The 20807-nt window shown below is 43.5% G+C and overlaps 1 protein-coding gene across 1 annotated transcript in view; it reads left to right on the top strand.

Annotated features, from left to right (window-relative positions):
• LOC138796411 (vomeronasal type-2 receptor 26-like) overlaps positions 1 to 20807 on the top strand; it is a 28549-nt gene that overhangs the window by 5143 nt on the left and 2599 nt on the right. Inside the window, exons 2-4 of the mRNA XM_069976008.1 lie at positions 2865 to 3144; positions 10749 to 11525; positions 13201 to 13422. Coding sequence (XP_069832109.1) covers positions 2865 to 3144; positions 10749 to 11525; positions 13201 to 13422 — 1279 coding nt within the window. The remainder of the gene's footprint in view (positions 1 to 2864; positions 3145 to 10748; positions 11526 to 13200; positions 13423 to 20807) is intronic.

Below are 20807 nucleotides of genomic sequence, written 5' to 3'. Positions count from 1 at the left end.
CTGAAATATTCAGGGGCAAGGGGGATTCCAAGTAGGAGTAGTTCACCTCTAACTTCTGCTGCTGCCTGATGGACACTTCAGTGTGGGGCTGCCAGGTTTCTTCCTCTGGTGGCTTCAAGAAGTCGCTCCTCATTGTCTGGAGGCTCAACCGGCTACCGTGGCTACTGCTGCAGTTCACGCTTTCACTACCAGTTGTTGTTGTAGAGTGGCCAAGGTCCTACTGACTTTTTGGCAATGTGGGATCGTGTTGTTCCTGTTGATCGTGTTGTTCAACCAACTATGCAGTAGCTCATGGTACAGTTTGACTTTGGCGTCTCTGTCCGACGGTCTAAAAAATCTGGCATTTTCCGACGGAAACTAGGGTTAACCAGGGTGGTCAGCCATTACTCATCCCTCCTATGCATGTCTTTTATGTGCGTCTGAATGTAAGCACGTGTCCATCTGGACGAGCTTCTCTATTTTCCGCATGTGTGTCTTCTTTGAAATTCCAGGGTGTGCTGGGGTCATCCTCTTCAGAAACAGATTCCTCTATCTCCTCTGTTGTTTTCAGGCCAGAGATGGTAAACGGTGGCCATATATCTCCTCCTCCTCCACTACTAATTTGTCCATCTCCGGGCTCCATCTGCGGTCTCCATGACGTGAAGCATGGGGATGGTGTAATTCAAACCGTAGTCATTGTAGCTGACCAACAGAGTGGCCTCCAGCACAGTACCAATGGTACCAGCAATCTGCAGACTTTACAAATCATCTATCAATCCATGACTTGGAAATTGTTGTTATGCTTGAAGCTGCCAGAATGTGTGACGAGGAAGTCAGAGACCTTCAATCTTTGTTAGTACAGCCGATCCAATATGTGAAAGGGTAATTTCCACCACGTCAGCAGTTCTTTGAGTCCACGTTGCGTTGTATCTTGCAAAAGGTATACCAGTGGGTACATAGTTTCCTCACCATCTTCTGGAGATCCTTCAGTCCTTGGAAGGGATATAGGAACCTATGCACGATCTGGTTCAGCATGTGAGCCGTGCAAAGGATTGTGCAAAGGAGTCCCCTCCCTGCAATGCTGACCCAATGCTACAGCCTGACCCCCTGCAATTTCTGAGGGGTCAGCTACTTTGAGATATCGTCATCCATGGCCCAAATTGTACTCCGAGTGTGGCTCCTGTCACCGAGCTTGGCAGCGTTGGTACACCAGAGGGACCGGGTGTGCAGTGGCATGAGCAGCAGACGAGGTGGTGGTGGCAGAGGATGAGGTCTCCGGAGGATGAAGACAGTAGAGTGACCTCCGTTGCTCCTTGTTGGTGCAGCAGCTCTCCCGGAAAAACAGTTATACATAACATGCCTGGGATAAACATAGATCTATCCTAACATAATAAGAAGGGAAATACTAAAAGGGCAGACTAGATGGACCAAGTGGTCTTTTACTGTGACAATCTTCTATGTTTACCCAATGGGCAGTCACAGACATATACCGGCCTTGGCCATAGATCGAACGCCATACGTCTGCACTTAGGTGCACCCGATATGAGACAGGGAGACATAAAGATTCGTAAATTCTGCTGCAGCTACCTGTGCATAGATGGAATAGCCTTGTTGGCAAAGAAATGGCCACTCTCCATGGTGGTTGTGCACAAGCGATCAGGTCCCAAAAGCGATCAGGTCCCCCAACTGGAATGGGAGAGACTACAGAGCAACAAACTAAGCCAGATTGGCGTTTAGCTTTTTGTGCCATTGGGTGGGTATTGGAGTAATGCTGTCTACTAGTAAGGGCTTTAAACAGCAACTGCTTTCTCACCAATGGCGGTGTTTTTTCAATGGGCCTCGAGGTGGTAGCTGCTGCTTTCTGTTGTTCCCGGCAATAAATGGCATGGGAGTCTCAGTTATTCCAAACAGTGGGGTGGTGTCACTCCATATTCAGATGCATAGAAGTTGGTTCCTGGGTTGAAATCTAAACCCTGACCAACTTTATGGTCACAAATGCTGCAAATGGCTGAATGGCCTTTTCCGCCTCCAACACTGAAGAACTGCCAGACTGCCGATCTCAGGGGCAATTCTTTGGAGCCGGCACAATGGTAGCTTGTTGTGAAGGGTCTCCCTCCCTCTGTCCCTTAAGGATTATGGATAATACCTTGTTACAGTGACAGTACTGTAAGCTAAAATGTGCGGCCGCAAAGTTTAGCGAATTTTGAAATAAGTTCTGCTGAATTCACTTCGCTCATCTCTATTATAGAGTACATTGTCTGTCGGCATCTGAGACGCAATAATAATGCTTTAGTGCATTGTACAGTATATCGATAATCATTATGATAAGTGATAAAAATAAGAAAACAATTCAAATAAAAAAGAAAACAATAGCACATAGTTCCTAACACATTTCACATTGAAACAAATAGGAAATGTGACCCAAAGTGCCTAAAAAAGACCTTGTCTTAAAAATAACAGGATCTCATATAGTCACACATTAAACAAATAATAATAAATTAGGATTGTTTTTAATTCATCCTTAACCCTTGAGTGACGGGCCTATTTTTTATTGAGTTATTTTTTTTTTTTACTTTTTTCATTGTCCCCCTCCAAGAGTCATACATTTTTACATTTTTATAGACATAGCCAGATGAGGACTTATTTTTTGAAGGACAAATGTAACTTTATTTGAACCATTTTGGGTTTCATGTAACTTATTAACTTTTCTTTTAATACTACATTTACAATGTTCAGTGTGTGGTAAAAATAACATAAAATAACATAATAATTATATTCCCTGGGTCACTGACAGTGATCACTGCCACAATATAAACTATTTTCCTGGGGGGAAAAAATAATCAGGTTCAGGTTTATTAAGTATTTTACATTTCCAACCTTTTCAGTGTTCGATATGAAAACTATAGAAGCATCTTGTCCTTCATCTTCGCTGTGGATGAGATTAATAAGGACCCCGACCTTCTGCCCAATATCACTCTGGGGTATCATATAGTGGATACATGTGGAGACTGGATGAAAACCTCACACGCTGTGTTTAACATCCTGTCGGGATACAATAAAGCTCCGAACTACCGCAATGTCAATCACAGTGAAGTGGCGGCATTTGTAGTGGATTCTAACATTGACACCATGGTCCCAGTACTGGAGCTATACAAATACACACAGGTAAGTGTAACTGTACACAGTATATACCATGTGTAAAGAGGCAAAACTATGTTCTCATCTTTAGCATCTATGCCTCTTTTTGTGCATCCCATGATGTTATTAGCCTTGGCAGCTGCTGCCCGTCACTGATCACTAAAGGTGAGTTTACTGTCCACTAATACCCCCAGGTCCCTTTCGGAAGCAGTTTTACCCGGTGTTTTATTATTTAGCACATAACTGCATTTATTATTTCTACAGCCCAAGTGCATAACCTTATATTACATTTCCCACATTAAATTTAATTTACCATTTCTCCACCCAAGCCTCCAGCTTCTCCAAATCCCTCTGTAATATGAAATTATCCTCCTCTGTGGTGATTACTTCACCCAGTTAAGTATCATTTGCAAATATGAAAATTCTACTCGTAGCCCCTCTACAAGGTCATTATTAAACATATTAAAAAGAAGTGACCCCTGTGGTACCCCACTAGTTCCATCAAGTAACACCCTAAATCCCAGAATCCTAATTTTATAGACCAACCTTTCATGCGGCACAGTATGAAATGCCTTGGAAAAGTCCAGATACACAACATGCACAGCTTCCCACAGGTCCAGTCTATATACAGTACACAACGTCCACAGCCTCCCCCAGGTCCAATCTATAACTGACCTCCTCAGAGAAGTCGATCAGATTAGTCTGACAGGACCGATCCCTCATAAATCCATGCTGGTGCTGTGTTATAAGATTATTTTCATTAAGATACTCCAGTATAGCATCTCTTACAAACCCCTCAAATACTTTCCCTACTATAGATGTTAGATTTACAGGCCTGTAGTTTCCAGGATCACTCTTTGACCCCTTCTTGAATATTGGTACCACATTAGCTATGCGCCAGTCCTGTGGAACAATCCCTGTAATTATAGAATCTTTAAATATTAGGAATAGGGGTCTGTTTAAGGGCGGGTTCACACTACGGAATTCTCGCGGACAATGTCCGCGGAATTCCGTCAGCTGTCCGCCCGCACATCTGGGCGCCTTTCCGCTGGCCCCATAGACACCATTCTATGGGCCAGCGTATTCCGCTATACGCTGAAAGAAGTGTCATGTCACTTTCAGCGGATGGCGGAATATGCCGGCCCATAGAATGGTGTCTATGGGGCGGGCGGAAAAGCGCGTGCCCGTGCGGGCGGACAGCTGACGGAATTCCACGGACATTGTCGGCGAGAATTCCGTAGTGTGAACCCGCCCTAACACAGTACTTAATTCCTTCAAAAATCTGGGATGCATGCCATCTGGGCCCTGTGACTTATGGATTTTAATGTTTTTAAGCCACCGCCCCACATCTGTTGTGTTATGCAGGCGAGATTTTTGGGAGGAATTACATTATCCCTAGTCATGTCCTCTGTTATGGGATTCTCTTCTGTGAATACAGTAGAGAAGAATGTATTTAGAAGGTTGGCCTTTTCCTTACCCCCCCTCCACCATTACACACAGATTATTTTTGAGGGGACCAACATTTTCAGATTTAAGTGTCTTATTATTTATATAGATGAAGAACATTTTGGGATTCTTTTTACTTTCTCTGACAATTTTTTGCTTCTATTACTTTTTTACACAATTTAATCTTCTGTCTATAATTATCCAATGTTTCCCCACTACCTTCATGTTTAAGCAGTCTGCATGCTTTTTTTTTTACATTTATAGCAACTTTAGCAGCTGTAGGTAACCATATTGGTTTTCTCCTATTTTTACTATGGTATGTGTCACTCACAAGATCTACCCAGTATGCTCTTAAAAAGGTCCCATTTCTCTTGTGTATGTTTACTTCTGAGGGCATTGTCCCAGTCTGTGACCCCAAGGCCATCTCCTATTTCTCAGGGCATTGTCCCAGTCTATGTCCCTAAGGCCATCTCCTATTTCTCAGGGCATTGCCCCAGTCTATGTCTCCAAGGCCATCTCCTATTTCTCAGGGCATTGCCCCAGTCTATGTCCCCAAGGTAATCTCCTATTTCTCAGGGCATTGTCCCAGTCTATGTCCCCAAGGTAATCTCCTATTTCTCAGGGCATTGTCCCAGTCTGTGACCCCAAGGCCATCTCCTATTTCCAGGGCAGTGTCCCAGTCTATGTCCCTAAGGCCATCTCTTATTTCTCAGGGCATTGCCCCAGTCTATGTCTCCAAGGCCATCTCCTATTTCTCAGGGCATTGTCCCAGTCTATGTCCCCAAGGTCGTCTCCTATTTCTCAGGGCATTGTCCCAGTCTATACCCCCAAGGTCGTCTCCTATTTCTCAGGGCATTGTCCCAGTCTATGTCCCCAAGGTCATCTCCTATTTCTCAGGGCATTGTCCCAGTCTATGCCCCCAAGGTCATTTCTTATTTCTCAGGGCATTGTCCCAGTCTATACCCCCAAGGTCATCTCCTATTTCTCAGGGCATTGTCCCAGTCTATGTCCCCAAGATCATCTCCTATTTCCCAGGGCATTGTCCCAGTCTATGTCTCCATATTTTATGTTTTTTTATGTATTTTATGAATTTTAATGTTTTTGTAGCCCCCCTACTATGCATTTTATTATAGAATAAATAAAAAATTATTATGTTGTGGTCACCATTGGAGATAAATGAAGCAAATCCGGTAAATTCAGATTCACTGAAAATAACACTGTTAATTTGCTTCGTTCTACGAGGCAAATTCACAGTGATCCCTTAAAGAAGTTCACTAAATGTGGCGACCACAATGGCGTCCAATCACCTGAAAGCCCCTCTGGGATGTCAGTACCACCCCCTCTATATAAGGAGATTCGTTTCCTGAAGGCGGCCAGTATAGTGGAAAGCAGCATCACAGCAGGCAGTCAGAGCAGGCAGAGAATAACAGAGAAATATGGGGACAGAGACGAGAAGAGAGGAGGGTGGATTGTGGGTGGGTTGATTGTGAGTGATTCTCAGTGGGAGCTCTCAAGACAGTATCCAGTTTACCAAGTAACTGGGTACGAATTTACTGGGACCAGTGAAGACAAAGCCCATATTATTGACTCACTGGGCTCAGTTATCTCATAGTGTGTTATACCAATTCACTTACACCAGTGAAGACAGGGTCCGCCTTTATAACTTAGTGGGCGCTGGGAAAAAAGTTCCTATTGTCAGTGAGTGGGTGCTCTGGAATCACTGGCACCATCCACGAGCTAATAACATTTATTTTGTTCCTTCTAAAAATCCAAACACAAGCATGTCCAAGCATGTAAAAAAAAATCTGGCTCTTCTAAGGGTATGGAAAGTGTCAGCGGCCAAGGTGGCATACAGTACAGGCTGGTGCCAGTGGAAGACAGAGTCGTGGAAGTGGTGATCCTAACTAGATCGGAGGAAGGTTGCAGCTTCCAGTTACTTCTAGTGGGCAGGTAAATAGCAGCCAGGCTGGGATTGTTGACTGGATCCTTAAAACTTCAAGCTCCATGGCAGGCAGTAGCCAAACCTGGAGACAGCAGTCGACTGGTTGTTCTGGAGTAGGGCCACCATTTCATGGCAAGGTCAGGATGTTGTCTCTGCCCGGTCGCCTGTGTTGTCTCAGACCCAATTCCGTCTGCCAGGGCCGTCAGCAAGACGAGCTTTTGGTGAGCCTAGAACTCCGCCCTGAGTCTCTGATTTGATGCCGCTGTTTCAATGCCCACTGCTGTCCTGAAAGAAAGTGTTATATTACGCCGCTCGTTTACCAAAATTATAATTGAATTAAAATTGAAATAAATTAAATGACACTTAAATTGATGGCACTTAAACTAACTCGGGAGAGAAAGGTTGCCACATAAAGGGAGGTGAAAGTGTACTTGAAGTGGGATTTTTAAGTGTGACTTGTTTTATTAGAAAGATTTCCAATTTTCTGCCGCTGATGCACCAATGGCCACTGCTGTCCATAGTGAAAATTGAACGATTATCTGGCTGATTGTCATTTTTTTTAAAAAAATTGACGTTTTCCAATTTTTGACACAATGGTTTTAATAAAAGGATATTTTAATACTCGTAGCCACAGATGACTAAAGATGGAAACAGGGATGGTTGGATTTTTTATTCTGAAATTTATATTTTTTATATCTTTTTTTATTTTATATACACTTTTATAGTCCCCATAGAGAACATGTATCTCTTGAATGCTTTACAGATCACTGCAATTAATCGGTGCCGCATTGACCAGCATTAAATAGCCGAGACATGGAAGCCTAGCAAAGGCCTAAGGATGCCCTGACAACAAATTGGCATTGTGTGATTCAATCCAAATCCACTGCAATGTCATACTGTGACCTTTTAAATACTATTGTCAGTGGCAGCTAAATAATCTATTCAGTGAGGAGATTACACTGTCATGGGTAACAGCAATTGTCCCCACTCGCCCAAAAAAAAAATTATTCATAAGTCACCACGTATGAAGCTGGCTTAAATCCCAAGCCCTCTCCACACCCACTCATGAAGACAATTGACGTCACGAGTCATTAAAATTAAATTACAATCTTTTATGTAAACATGAAATGATAAATTTTGGTTTATTCTTTCAATGTACAACAACAAATCCATTAGAAAACCCTCCAGGGATTGAGAACAAACCTTTTCTATCAGTTTTTTTTATGATGAAATGTATCAAAAAATTAGCTGAAGTTCAGATAGGCGATATCCATGGCATTTTCCCACAGACAATTAAATGAAACATTTCTGTTGAATAGTCCTATAGGCACCAAAAGGATCAGTGGCTGGCCTATAACTGCAGGTTGTAAACAAGGGTTTGATGCTGAACAATAACACATTTTGTGGCATATCTATTAAGTTTACAATTCCCATTGCACGGAGCAATAAACAAGACTACTTAAATTGTCTCTTGGACACAGGCTGCTGTATAATCTTATGGCATATATGTGTGTTTGAACCATCAGGTTCCATTGGTGCTCTTCTCCCCTCTGCCCCCGGCCACTGTGATCAGCACTGCCACATTGCTGCAATGTCCACCAGCCTCACTAAGAGACAAACTTTACATTGAGACAATCAGAGCTCAGTCTCAGCATCCAAACATATTAGGAGATGTACTGGTAACAGGTATAGCTAGCCCGCACTGCTTACAACATAAACCCCTGGTGGATGAGATGGAGCATATGGTGTATCTTGTATGGAGACAACGGGTGCTCAGAAGAAAAGGTAGATGCAAAACAATGTGTAGGAGAAATTCAAGCACTCACCGATATCGTCTTCCAAATCTTTATTACACAGAAGTAGTTGCAGGGAGGGGATGTTGGATCTGCATGTGCCTGCACCTCCACTGATCCACCATCCCCTCCCTGCAACTACTTTTGTGTAATAAAGATTTGGAAGACGATATCGGTGAGTGCTTGAATTTCTCCTACACATTATATTAGGAGATGTGCTATTCTAAACAGCTCCTGCACTTGATATTGTTTGGAGTTCTGCTTTATACTGTGATATTGGATTTTCAGTACTAGAAACAAGATAAGTATACACAGCTACTAATATATAGACATACAGGGTGTACAGTCGCTATATAGGAAGATACAATCCAAAGCAAAAAGAAGAAAAAGTATATAGGACACTGACCGGCACACCAACATTATCAAATATCAAAGAATATATATACTTTATTGAAAATACAAAACATATAATAATAGATACAAAGTCAAATAGAAAACCCTAGCCCATCCAAGCAATTAAGGCACCCTCATACTGGAGCTGCTATGTCCTAGATGGTATATGGTCTAGTTATGATGCTCCATCCACAATAACAGGCAATATGTAACCTGTATGTTCATTTATGAATTATAGAGCGTTTTGGACCATATAACCTATTATTGTCTAACACTAATCTCTACATGATATGCTTTATAGTTATCTCATATCTTCATAGTCTCTCGGTAGTTTTGTATATGTTTGTATCACTGTAATGTTTCTATGCCTTAGATAATTGACATTTCCGTTGCTAGGAATGGGAAGCTTCCCATTGATTGGCTACGAAGCTTTAGGGCACTTTGCATATATTTGGTTGTGAGCATGCGCAGTGTCCGCGTGTGATGCCGATTGGAAATTCAGTGCAAACTTGATTATTTGTACACTTTTGATTATGTATGTACGCTTACATGTGTAGTAAATGGGTTTGAGTCTTTATTTAAGCCATACATATACTGGTATGTGTGAAAGGCATTTATACGGAACCCATTTCATGCTGTGCGCATGGGCTGGACATAGAGTATGGAGCGCATTAGCCCAGGCCTCGGTATGGCTATTGTCTCTGACTTGCTAACATTGACACATGTAATTTCAGCGATGTCATTGGCACATGCGTAGATGCGCCATACCCACGCTGCCGCTGCCATCTTGCCTTATCGCTGATACCGGGACTGCATGCAAAGTAAAACCCCGAAACGGCTGTCTGTGGGTGGAAGCCTGCCTTTGCAAGCCCTTGTCATGATCGCAATACTCGCACCTTGAGTTAGACATTGACAAAAGGGGCCACCCTGTTGTTTCCCTGTCTATGTTCCAATACTCGCAACCGAGTGGGACTTAAGGGGTTATTTATCAGGGTGGTGTGGTGCTCTCCCCATCATGGAGGCACCCCGTGGCAACAGGCTAGAGATATCTGGCTATCCCGTGTTTTGAGACTCGTAACTGAGGCTCCACGGACTCTTGTTTTGCATATTCAAAGTAGACCCTCCTATCCAGGTATGAGAATTATGTCCACCTTGTGATGATTACTAATAATTTTATTAAAATAAAAGTAAGCCCTATCCGGATGTTACGTTACCCCTGAGGAAGTCCAGTAGGTGGACGAAACGTAGGCGGTTCCTTACACCCCGTCCTGGGTCCCCCTGTCTGCCATATTTAATGATATCCTGCCTCCTCGGCACTTTCTTTTATTCTGCACTGTGTTTAGATGGTTTCTTGTCATTTTTTTTCTCCTGTTTTTTTCTTTTCTCTTGCATATATTATAGTATGGATATTAGATAGATTTTGGGTACAGTATTCTTGGGATTTTTAGGTTTTTATTTATTTTTATTTTTTTTGGAGAGGATGTTCTGAATTATTTTTGCATGCATTATTTACAGGTTTGACCATTGTTATTATTGCAGGACAGTGTGGAAGTTACTACTATACATAGCAGCTCCCGTATGAGAGTGTTTTAGTTGGTTTTATGGGCTAGGGTTTGCTATTTGACTTTGTATCTATTATTATATGTTTAGTATTTTCAATAAGGTGTATATATACTTTTTGATATTTGATATTGTTGGTGTGCCAGTCAGTGTCCTATATACAGTACCTTTTCTTCTTTTCAGGCTACAGAACTATTTTCATTGGGTTTTTGATACTCTATCGCCTTCTGATTCTGCATTGACATGGCCTTATGTCTTCAGTCTTGGCTTAGCATCTGTTCTACTGCTTTCAATTTGATAAAATTAGAAGTAGCTGCATTTTACTTAACACTTGATTTCCCGATTGGCTAATGTTGTTGCCGTCAGTGGGGAGAAAAAAAAAAAAACACCTTGAAGTATTTATCCCACCTTGTATATGGATTTGACTACAAAAAAACAAAATGTTTTTCTATGTCTTTTCCGTTGTTTTCTCACCTATGTGTGTTCTGTCTCTGCAGCTCAATTACGGAGTCGGTGACTACATCAAGAGTAACAGGGACGTATACCCAACATCATTTAAACTTTCCCCTAGTGACCGGACACGATATATATGTATTGTTACATTTCTTGAATACATTGGATGTAATTGGGTCGCACTTATTACATCGGGTGAGGAAAGCGATGAAATGGAAGCAAGAGAGTTGAGTAAACTGATGGCCGAGCATGAGATCTGTGTTATGGATACCATTGATCTGAAACATGAAGAGAAAGCGATGAAGCAAATGTCTGAGCTCTGTAACTCAACTGTGGAGGTTCTGGTGGTCTGTGGACCCAACTCGGCCGATTATAGTTTTGTACTTTCTGATTATGCGGCGTTCATTGAAAATCTTACCCTAATCTTTCATGAATCATGGATTAATATGATAGCGCCAAGGTTTTATAGACTTTTTAATGGCAGTTTTGTGTTTAGAGTTAGATCCAGAACAATACCAAAGGTTATGGAAGCGCTCCGTGGTGTGACCCCATCCACCCGTCCATATGATCCCCTGATGGAAGAGATCTGGTTCTTTTTTTTTAATTGTCTGACTAAAGATCAGGAGAAAAATACATTTTATCAGTGGATCTATCAATGTGGAGGAAAGAACTGCACTGAGACGTATAATATATCATCAAAAGAGTTTGAAGTTACAGACACTCGCTCATACTATGCATATGTGTCCGTGTATATCCTGGCCCAGGCCTTACACATGATAAAGGTAACTGGTAATAAATCAAGTCTGCATAACACACAAAAGGTGAGAAGATAACATTTGTGTGTGTAGATTATGTACTGGCTAAAGTCATGTTCACACAACATAAGTTCCGTACTAATCACAGCGGCGATTGGTACAGAACGTACGTTGTGCTGCAGGCCAAGGGAATCCCGGCCGGAGTGTATACACATAGGGCCACATGTATCATCCGGCGAACGGATGATTTTCGGCGGAAAGTGCCGATTTGCGTATTTTTTTATACGCAAATGGCCGATCTGCGAATAAAATATTCGCAAATCGGCACTTTCCGCCGAGTACGCCAGGGGGGGCGGAAAGGGGGCGTGTAGTGGGCGGAACTCAGAGTCCGCACGATTTACCATCCGTTCCACCCAAATGTACGCCGAAAACCTACTCCAGTCCCCAGCTGGCGTAGGTTTTCGGCGGTGCACACCGGCGCGCACGGGATTTATGTAGAGGCAGTCCGCCTCTACATAAATTCCCGTAGCGCCGGAGCTGCGGGGGCATTTATAAGTCCGGCGTAAAAAACGACAGACTTAATAAATGCCTCCCATTGTCTGAATATGTCATTGAATAGCGGCCGCAGAAAACCCTGTCAGTGCATACAATGGAGCGAGCGGTTCCGGGCGCACGCTCCATAGTGTGCAGTGAGGAGTTCTGATGTGGACGCGCATGGATGCCCCCGCATGACAACTCTGCGGCGCTAAAGATCATCCGGCCGGAACTGGGTTTTTTTTTTTTTTAGACTGGCCGTTCCATGACCCGGCCAGTCTCTTAAACGGTCTGCACATGACCTAAGATAGTATTGAGACCTTCCTGGAAACTCATACTCCATTTTACTATAATAATAATAATAATAATAATAATAATAATAATGCTTTTGTTTGTATATTTCTACAGTGCTAACCACTGAGCCACCGTGCTGATGCATAAGATGCATAAGAAAACATATAAAATGTATTTACAAGGGGTATTCCACTCAAACTTTTGATATGTTGCTGCCCATGGTGAGACTAACAATTCCTTATATACATGATTTTATCTTTTCAGTCTCCTTCCCTCCGTTCTCAGCTGCTGCTTTCTTCTAAAGACACAAAAATCTGCGTTTGAGGTTTTCTCTCCGTCTCCTCCCCCCTCCCTTCTGAGACGACTGATGTAAATAACTTCCTATCTGCAACTTTGTAGTGACTTTAAATTGCCAGGAGGATTGATCACAGAGTGTTTATTACCAACTTGATCTGAGATTAACCCTACAAAGTTGCAGATACATCCTGCCAGGGACTTGTTTATCAGCAGTCTTGTAAGGGAGGGGGCGACAGAGAGAAAAGCTTAGACAGATTTTTTTATGTCATCAGCAGAAAGCAGCAGCTCAAAACTGGGAGAATAAGAATGAATAGACAATAAAAATTGTAAGTCATCATGGTCAGCAACATATGAAAAGCTATGTTTGAGTGGAATGCCCCTTTAAGACTCATTTTGACATTATTATGGATAATCTCTTTCTTCCGCCCAGTGACAGGTCTGTAAGCTAACATGTGCAGCCGCCATGTTAAGCAAAATTCTTTAACGAATGGCTGTGAATTTGCTTCGTAGAATGAATCGAATTAACAGCGCGATTCTAAGCAAATCTGACTTTGACGGATTCGCTTTGCTCATTGTTCTAGTATTTTATTTTAACTTCTTTTTTGCTTTTTCACAGTTGCACAAGTTTGTGAAACTTGTGCATTACACCGATCCCAATGGAAGGACTATCTACTTTGATGATGGTGGTGACATTCAGCATCGCTGGTACATAGAAAATGTGATTACATATGCCGAAAATGAGTCCCACAGATTGAGGCCTGGATTTATCTTTAAAAGGTCATCACAAGGGAAACTCCATATTCATCAAATAAATCCGATCACATGGAGAAATGACAGAGTAAGAGAAAACTACATTCAAACACATAGAAATAACATTGCCTATACACAATGGCCCAGATTTACTAAAACTCTCTAGTTCCTGGTCAGTGCTACGTGGCACACAACAGCCGTTGTTCTACGCCACTGTACAAATAAATGCCATGCCAACTATTTTTGGAAACAGTAATAATAATTGACGGTTCACACACTGTGTGGCAGTCATACCGGCGATAGAGTGCATGGAAGTCAATGGTTAATTGACTTACAGACACACCCAGAGCCGCTTTTCTCATTGGGCAGGGTAGGTGGCTGCGCAGGGGCCCATGACTTATAGGGGGGCCCAACGGCAGCTGCCTATCCTGCCTAAGACTCCAAACCTCTCAACATGCTCTCCGTTGTGCAAACACCCCCCCCCCCCCTGCACCCCTGAAGGGTTTCTCACAGGTGGGCACCAGGGATCTCCTGTGCATGGACTCTGCAGCTGGATCCCAGCAAGGGGCGCCCTCAGCTGCAGGGGGAGTAGTAGCACCCAGGGACTGGGCGGTGCGATTAGTGGCAGCCACCAACTTGAACCCGACCAGACCTGGAGCTGCAAGCTGCTCCTCCTGTAGGTCACAGCACCCCCGTTGGATCAAGGCTGCCGTGCCCACACACAGGAGATCCCCACCACCTTCCCGTGAGAGACTTTTAGGAGCAGCAGCCGGGCACTGTGGAGCTCCCTAATATTTACAATAGACTAAATGGCAGAGCCTTGGGGTGCTGCTCAGTGATGTGTTGGTGGCCTAGCTCACAGCTTTGCCCAGGGGCCCATAATGCTGTTAAGACGGCCCAGGACACACGGAGCCACACATTACATTGTCTGCTTTCAGTTTTGTGCGGCTGCTGTTCAACGAATAGTAGCTGCACAAAACTGACATGTCAATTTTCGTTGTTACCGAATAGAATCCTGGCTTTAGTGTATACAGAGTGTATACACTCTGGCCGGGATTCCCAAGAAATCAATGCAACATATTTTTTCATTTGATAATGTCAGGAATGTGCAGTGAGCCTGATGTGAATTGGGTCTGTTTTTACTGTTTGTCTGACACACCTGCTTGCCTTTCAGCCTCCTGGCAATGCAGGAGCTACACTGATCACTGCTAGCCTTGATTGCTGTAGTTGAGCAGTGTTTTTTGATTGACACATGCCTCTGCCTGTCCGGAACCTTGAGGATCAGAGCGCCGGTCCAATAGGGATCTGGACCGGGCTCTTGATTTTCATAAATGAAAGCAGTGGCCAGTCTCTCAGCGCTGGCTATTAAGGTTCATACCCTGATCCCAGCTCCCCCTTTCTATTCCTGTGATCCCCGCTCCTAATCCCTCTGCTTGCTTGTCTTTTGACCTGACCTCCTGCCTGACCTTTGACTATCCGTTTGATCTCCGATTATGTACTGTGTTGCCCGTTTGGTCCTGACTTGGCTTGTTGACTTCCCTTTATTGTGTTTGTCTGTCTGTCTTGTTCTGTGTTACACTTATTCAGCATAGGGAACGTCTTCGTGGTTGTCCGTGGCTGCCTAGGGCCGATTGAGGCAAGTAGGTAGGGACAGTGGGTGGGTTCAGGCTCAGGGCCCACTGTCTCGTCTTGTCCCTACCTCCATGTCCTGACAGTCTGGTGTTGCAATCTGCAACAACAGCCGTTATTGATTGAAAAAAATATGTTGTGTAAACTTTTTTTTTTTAATGTAAATTGCATCAGAATTCCATAGCCGTTCCATACTACATCTGGGCTGTCGTCTTTAAGGCATTGCTCTTGTCACTGTTTTTCTATATTGAATTTGCAATTTGCCTATGATGCTTGAACTTTGGGACTTTTCCCAGTGAACTAAACCCAGTGTAAAGATGCTATCAAATTGAACCAGGCCTAGAAAGCACTGCATTTCACCACTCCCATGCCTGATATTAGGGACTAAAATATCAGCCAGCAGTCAGCTACCGGGCACTTGTCTCTCTAGGAAAAGACCCGATGACAATATTTGCCCACCATACATTTTTAACAGATATCAAGTAATGTTCCCCATTTACACCCCCAATAATACGATAATCCACTTGGAAATACACATAGTTAATTTACTGCCCATGGTGTAGACCAATTAAATAATTTCCAACCCAGGCATATACAATATTATCTACAGCAGCTCAGTGCCTCCACACAGTGCACCGTGCAGCCCGAACCCCAAACACAGGATGATCTAGGCACAGATCCCTATGGCTATGTTTCTCAGAGAGGACATTCCCCTTCTTGATACCATAGCCATGGGGTTTTTAGTCACTGGCACTTGTGACATGGAATAGTAGCATTTATGTTCCATTTTTACAGACACACTTTTACAAATGATGACTGGCTGATAAATGTTCTTAGGGTTTTTACAATATCACCATAATAGTTAGATGATGCACGAAAGTCAACTTATTGTGTGAGTTTATAACAGCTTTTGTGGTTTCTTGAGTGGAATTAGGCTATATGAAAAGTTTGTGATGGGGTATATATCACAGAGGATGATGTCCTCCAACTGTGTGTTACCTTGCCTTATTAAGTGTGCATTTATATGTGAATGGTTAAGGTTAAGTTATTTACTTGGATAATAGTGCCACTACTGATGCCTTAATAGATGGGGCAGGCCACAGATGTAACTTAATGGGGGGGGGGGGAGTCCACTGGGAATGTAAGGGATTAAATACTTTATTTTAAGGGGTTATAAGGGGTTTGATATAGATTTGAATGTGTTTTGTAATATTTTGGCCCTTTTTTTTTCAAGACCATACAGTAAAGATTTACATTAACCGACTATTCAGTAATCCGACTATTCAGTAAGCAGTAACTCTAATGAGAAGGAACACTCTGTTAACTTCAACCACAGCACCCACAGACTGGTTTGAATGGACAATGGCATCACAGCACCCACTGACTGATAATGAAAACTGTATTCACAGCACACACTGACTAATAATGGACACTGACTTTACAGCACACACTGACTGATAATAGACAATTGGCTGCACAGAACCTACCGGCTGATAATGGACACTGGCTTGATAGCACACACTGACTGATAATGGACACTGATTTCGCAGCACCCATTGACTGATAATGGACACTGGCTTCACAGCACAAACTGACTTATATAGGACACTGATTTCACAGCACCCACTGACTGATAATGGACACTGGTTACATAGAACCCACTTACCGACAATGGATGCTAGTTTCAGAGCACCTACTGACTGATAATGGACACTGGCTTGATAGCACACACTGACTGATAATGGACACTGATTTCGCAGCACCCATTCACTGATAATGGACACTGGCTTCACAGCACAAACTGACTTATATAGGACACTGATTTCACAGCACCCACTGACTGATAATGGACACTGGTTACATAGAACCCACTTACCGACAATGGATGCTAGTTTCAGAGCACCTACTGACTGATAATGGACACTGGCTTCAAAAACACCCACTGACTGATAATGGAAACTGGCTTCGCAGCACACACTGACTGATAATGGATACTGGCTTCACAGCACACAATGACTGATAAGTAGACAATTGGAACAAACTTCCAGCAGATAATGTTGGTAAATCTACAATAACAAAACTTAAACATGCCAGGGATAAACATATATCTATCCCAAGATACTATGAAGGGAAATGTAAAGATATACAGTACAGAGAAACAATAATAATTGACAGTTCACACACTGTGTGGCAGTCATGCCGGCGGTAGAGTGCATGGAAGCTAATGGTAAATTGACTTACAGACACACCCAGAGCCATTTTTCCCATTGGGTAGGGTAGGTGGCTACGCAGGGGCCCATGACTCATAGGGGGCCCAATGGGAGCTGCCTATCCTGCCTAAGACTCCAGACTTTTCATAATGCTCTCCGTAGTGCAAACACCCCCGCACCCCTGAAGGGTTTCTCACAAGTGGGCACCAGAGATCTCCTGTGCATGGACTCTGAAGCTGGATCCCAGCAAGGGGCGCTCTCAGCTGCAGGGGGAGTAGTGGCGCCCAGGGCCTGGGCAGTGCGATTAGTGGCAGCCACCAACTTGAACCCGACCAGACCTGGAGCTGCAAGCTGCTCCTCCTGTAGGTCACAGCGCCCCCGTTGTTTCAAGGATGCCGTGTCCACACACAGGAGATCCCCACTACCTTCCCGTGAGAGACCTTCAGGAGCAGCAGCCGGGCACTGTGGAGCTCCCTAATATTTACAAAAGACTAAATGGCAGAGCCTTGGGGTGCTGCTCAGTGATGTGTTGGTGGCCTAGCTCACAGCTTAGCCCAGGGGCCTTTAATGCTGTTAACGGCCCAGGACACAAGGAGCAACACATTACATTGTCTGCTTTCAGTTTTGTGCGGCTGCTGTTCAATGAATAGTGGCTGCACAAAACTGACATGTCAATTTTCATGGTGACCAAATGGAATCCTGGCTGGAGTGTTCTGAAACTAGCATCCATTATCAGTAACTTGGTTCCATGTAACCGGTGTCCATTATCAGTCAGTGGAAGCTGTAAAATCAGGTACAGTCGGTGTTAATAGATGTATAGTACAGAGGTACGCTCGTTATTAATAGATGTACAGTACAGAGGTACTCTCGATGTTAATCGATGTATAGTACAGAAGTAATCTCTGTGTTAATAGATGTACAGTGGCATTAGAAAAAGCAATGGCTCCTTAACAAGCCATCTTAAGCAGTAGGAACAGGTAGTACAGGCAATGGAACATGATAGACAATTCAGGAGATGTGTGACTGAGCAGGGGTAGCAGTACAGTAACATTAACAGTAACAGTGACATGATGGACGAGGCAGGAGATGTGTGACTGTGCAGGGATAGCAGTAGCAGCCGCAGTACAGTAAGTGACATGATAGACGAGGCTGGAGATGTGTGACTGTGCAGGGATAGCAGTAACAGCCGCAGTACAGTAAGTGACATGATGGACGAGGCTGGAGATGTGCAGCTCTGTAGGGCCAGTAGTAGCAGCAACAAATGTAGTTCTATTTGTAGAGATGACAGCGGCAGCAGTACAGTATGGAACACGATGGATAAGGCTGTAAACATCTCTGTAGAGAGCTAGTAGTGACATTTATCAATATTACATGGAAATGTAATGTTATTTAGAAAAAAAAACATTTGCTTGATCCAGAGCACTACCATATTTTCTAGATGATACAGGGTATGGCGCCATCAGCAAGATCACAATTAAATGATACTGACCAGCCTGCACCAGTTTTTGCATCTTTTTAGGAAGTCGCAAATGATAAATTGGGGACAAATTTCGGATATTGGAAGTGATATTGGATGAGATGGAGGAATTGGATATTCCATACATTCCTTGCAGGCAGCCGCTGCTTTACTATGGAAACCCAATGCCATGAAATAATTACTTTACTAATGAAATCTTTCTTATTTCTTTTCTATAAGAAGCCGCAGTCTCGGTGTAATGACCGGTGTTCTCCAGGATACAGGAAAGCTCCTAATGGAGGATATTACGTCTGCTGCTATAACTGTGTCCCGTGTTCTGAGGGGGAGTTCTCCAATATAATAGGTAAGAATATTTCCTATACAGGTAGAAATAGCTGAAGCTAAAGGTTCCCATGTACTTTATACTGATGTCATCCAAAACTGCCAGTGGAGGTGAGTTCATTCAACAGTATACAGTGTTTGGAGACCTCCCGAGTCTCTACCAACACAGATCATAGTGGTAAACATTGAGGTCTGGCAAGACTTTACTGCCAGACCCCTTTGGTTTCAGTGACATAAGCCATGGCCAGAGCAGTCTGGCTTTGGTTACCCCTTTCTCCATGAAGAACACAGAAAAATTCAGCTGTCACAACTTTTATAGACAAGTTTTATTAAACACATACAAAGAAAATGCCCCAAACACCTTTTTTTTTAGTAAGTTTTTATTATGTCCTATTATGCAGGATAGTTCCAGAAAAGTGAGGACTGTCAGCATAAGCAGTAAAATATTCTAGGCTAGTGCCCTGAAAGGTTTATAGCTACACACCCTGCAGTCCAGATATAAAGAATATACTTTATTCTATACAGACCTGGAGAGAAAGGAGCTTCTGCACCTCACACCTATGGCTGACATTAATGCCTCTCGGCAACATTTAAGAACCAATGCCAGGATGTTGGTATAATTTAATCAAACCCTATTGCCTCATATACCACGTGCAGGTACCCTGGCCCACGTGAGTCCTTACACTAAACCAACAATGTCGGTCAGCATGCAACAACAGGGGAGGGGGGAGGGACGTGAATGGCCCTGCAACCCCAGTGTAACAGGACCAAACCCACTGGGCCCCCCCACTCCCCACAGGTGCCACCGGCAGGGAAGGCAGCCGCCAAGCTACTCGAGTGTGAACAAGGTCTTACGACTCACCACTGCTCCGAGAAGTAGAATGGAAGAAATGGGAGGTACTTGCCATGTGTGCACAGGTGCTTCCTGCTAATTGGGGTCACATGAGTCTTACCAGGAGGAGTGCTAGCCACTCAGCAAGGGGAGAAAATACTAACATAGAGAGAAAGGAGCTGCGGCACCTCACACCTATGGCTGACACTAATGCCTCTTGGCTACATTTAAAAACCAACGCCAGGATGTTGGTATATAATTTGATCAAATCATATGCACCACATGTACCACATGCAGGTTCTTTATTTTATACTGACAATATGTCTGCAAACTATCGTTAAAAAGTAAGGACTATCTTTATACTTATCACAACAGCAGCAGCATAGTAGTACCAGGGTGGGAAGGGACATTTATTTTGGCCTTCCCCAGCCTAATAATACCAGCCTGCTGCTACCCAGTCAGGGATACTGGCACACACCTCTTCCCAGTAGCCCTCTGGTGCTGGGCACTGCTGTAATAATGTACAGGTTAGTGTTAGCCATTTGTCCAACTAACACTAATGGATTAATGATGGATGCTGTCTATCAGACGACTTCTACGACTGAGCCTGTAATGTTCATAAAAAAGACATTGCACAATCTAATCTTTTTAATGAAATAAAAGCAAATAAAGGTACGCTGGTCATTGTCATAGTCCCCTGAATCCAGCATATTCTGTTCCTTTACAGTGTGCAGCATCTATACAGATAGCTGCTTACTGTCCGGCCCCCAGGAGGTTATGTGGGGATGCTATGCATTCCCAGTTAACCCCTTGAAAGCCAGAATGTGCTCCATCTGCTGTGCTGAATGCACTGAGCCCACCCCAGCAAGGAAGCAGCTAAGTCACTTAACCTCTTCATTGATGGGGTGGGATCAAAGTGATAAGCACAGCAGAAGAAGCCTAATTTGACCTACAGAGATCGAGTAAGCATGCATAGCATCCCCATTTAAACCCTTGGGTGTAAG

This window comes from Dendropsophus ebraccatus, chromosome 7 (genome assembly GCF_027789765.1).
Source record: "Dendropsophus ebraccatus isolate aDenEbr1 chromosome 7, aDenEbr1.pat, whole genome shotgun sequence".
Classification (NCBI taxonomy): domain Eukaryota; kingdom Metazoa; phylum Chordata; class Amphibia; order Anura; family Hylidae; genus Dendropsophus; species Dendropsophus ebraccatus.
This window is presented reverse-complemented; position numbering and strand designations above follow the sequence as displayed.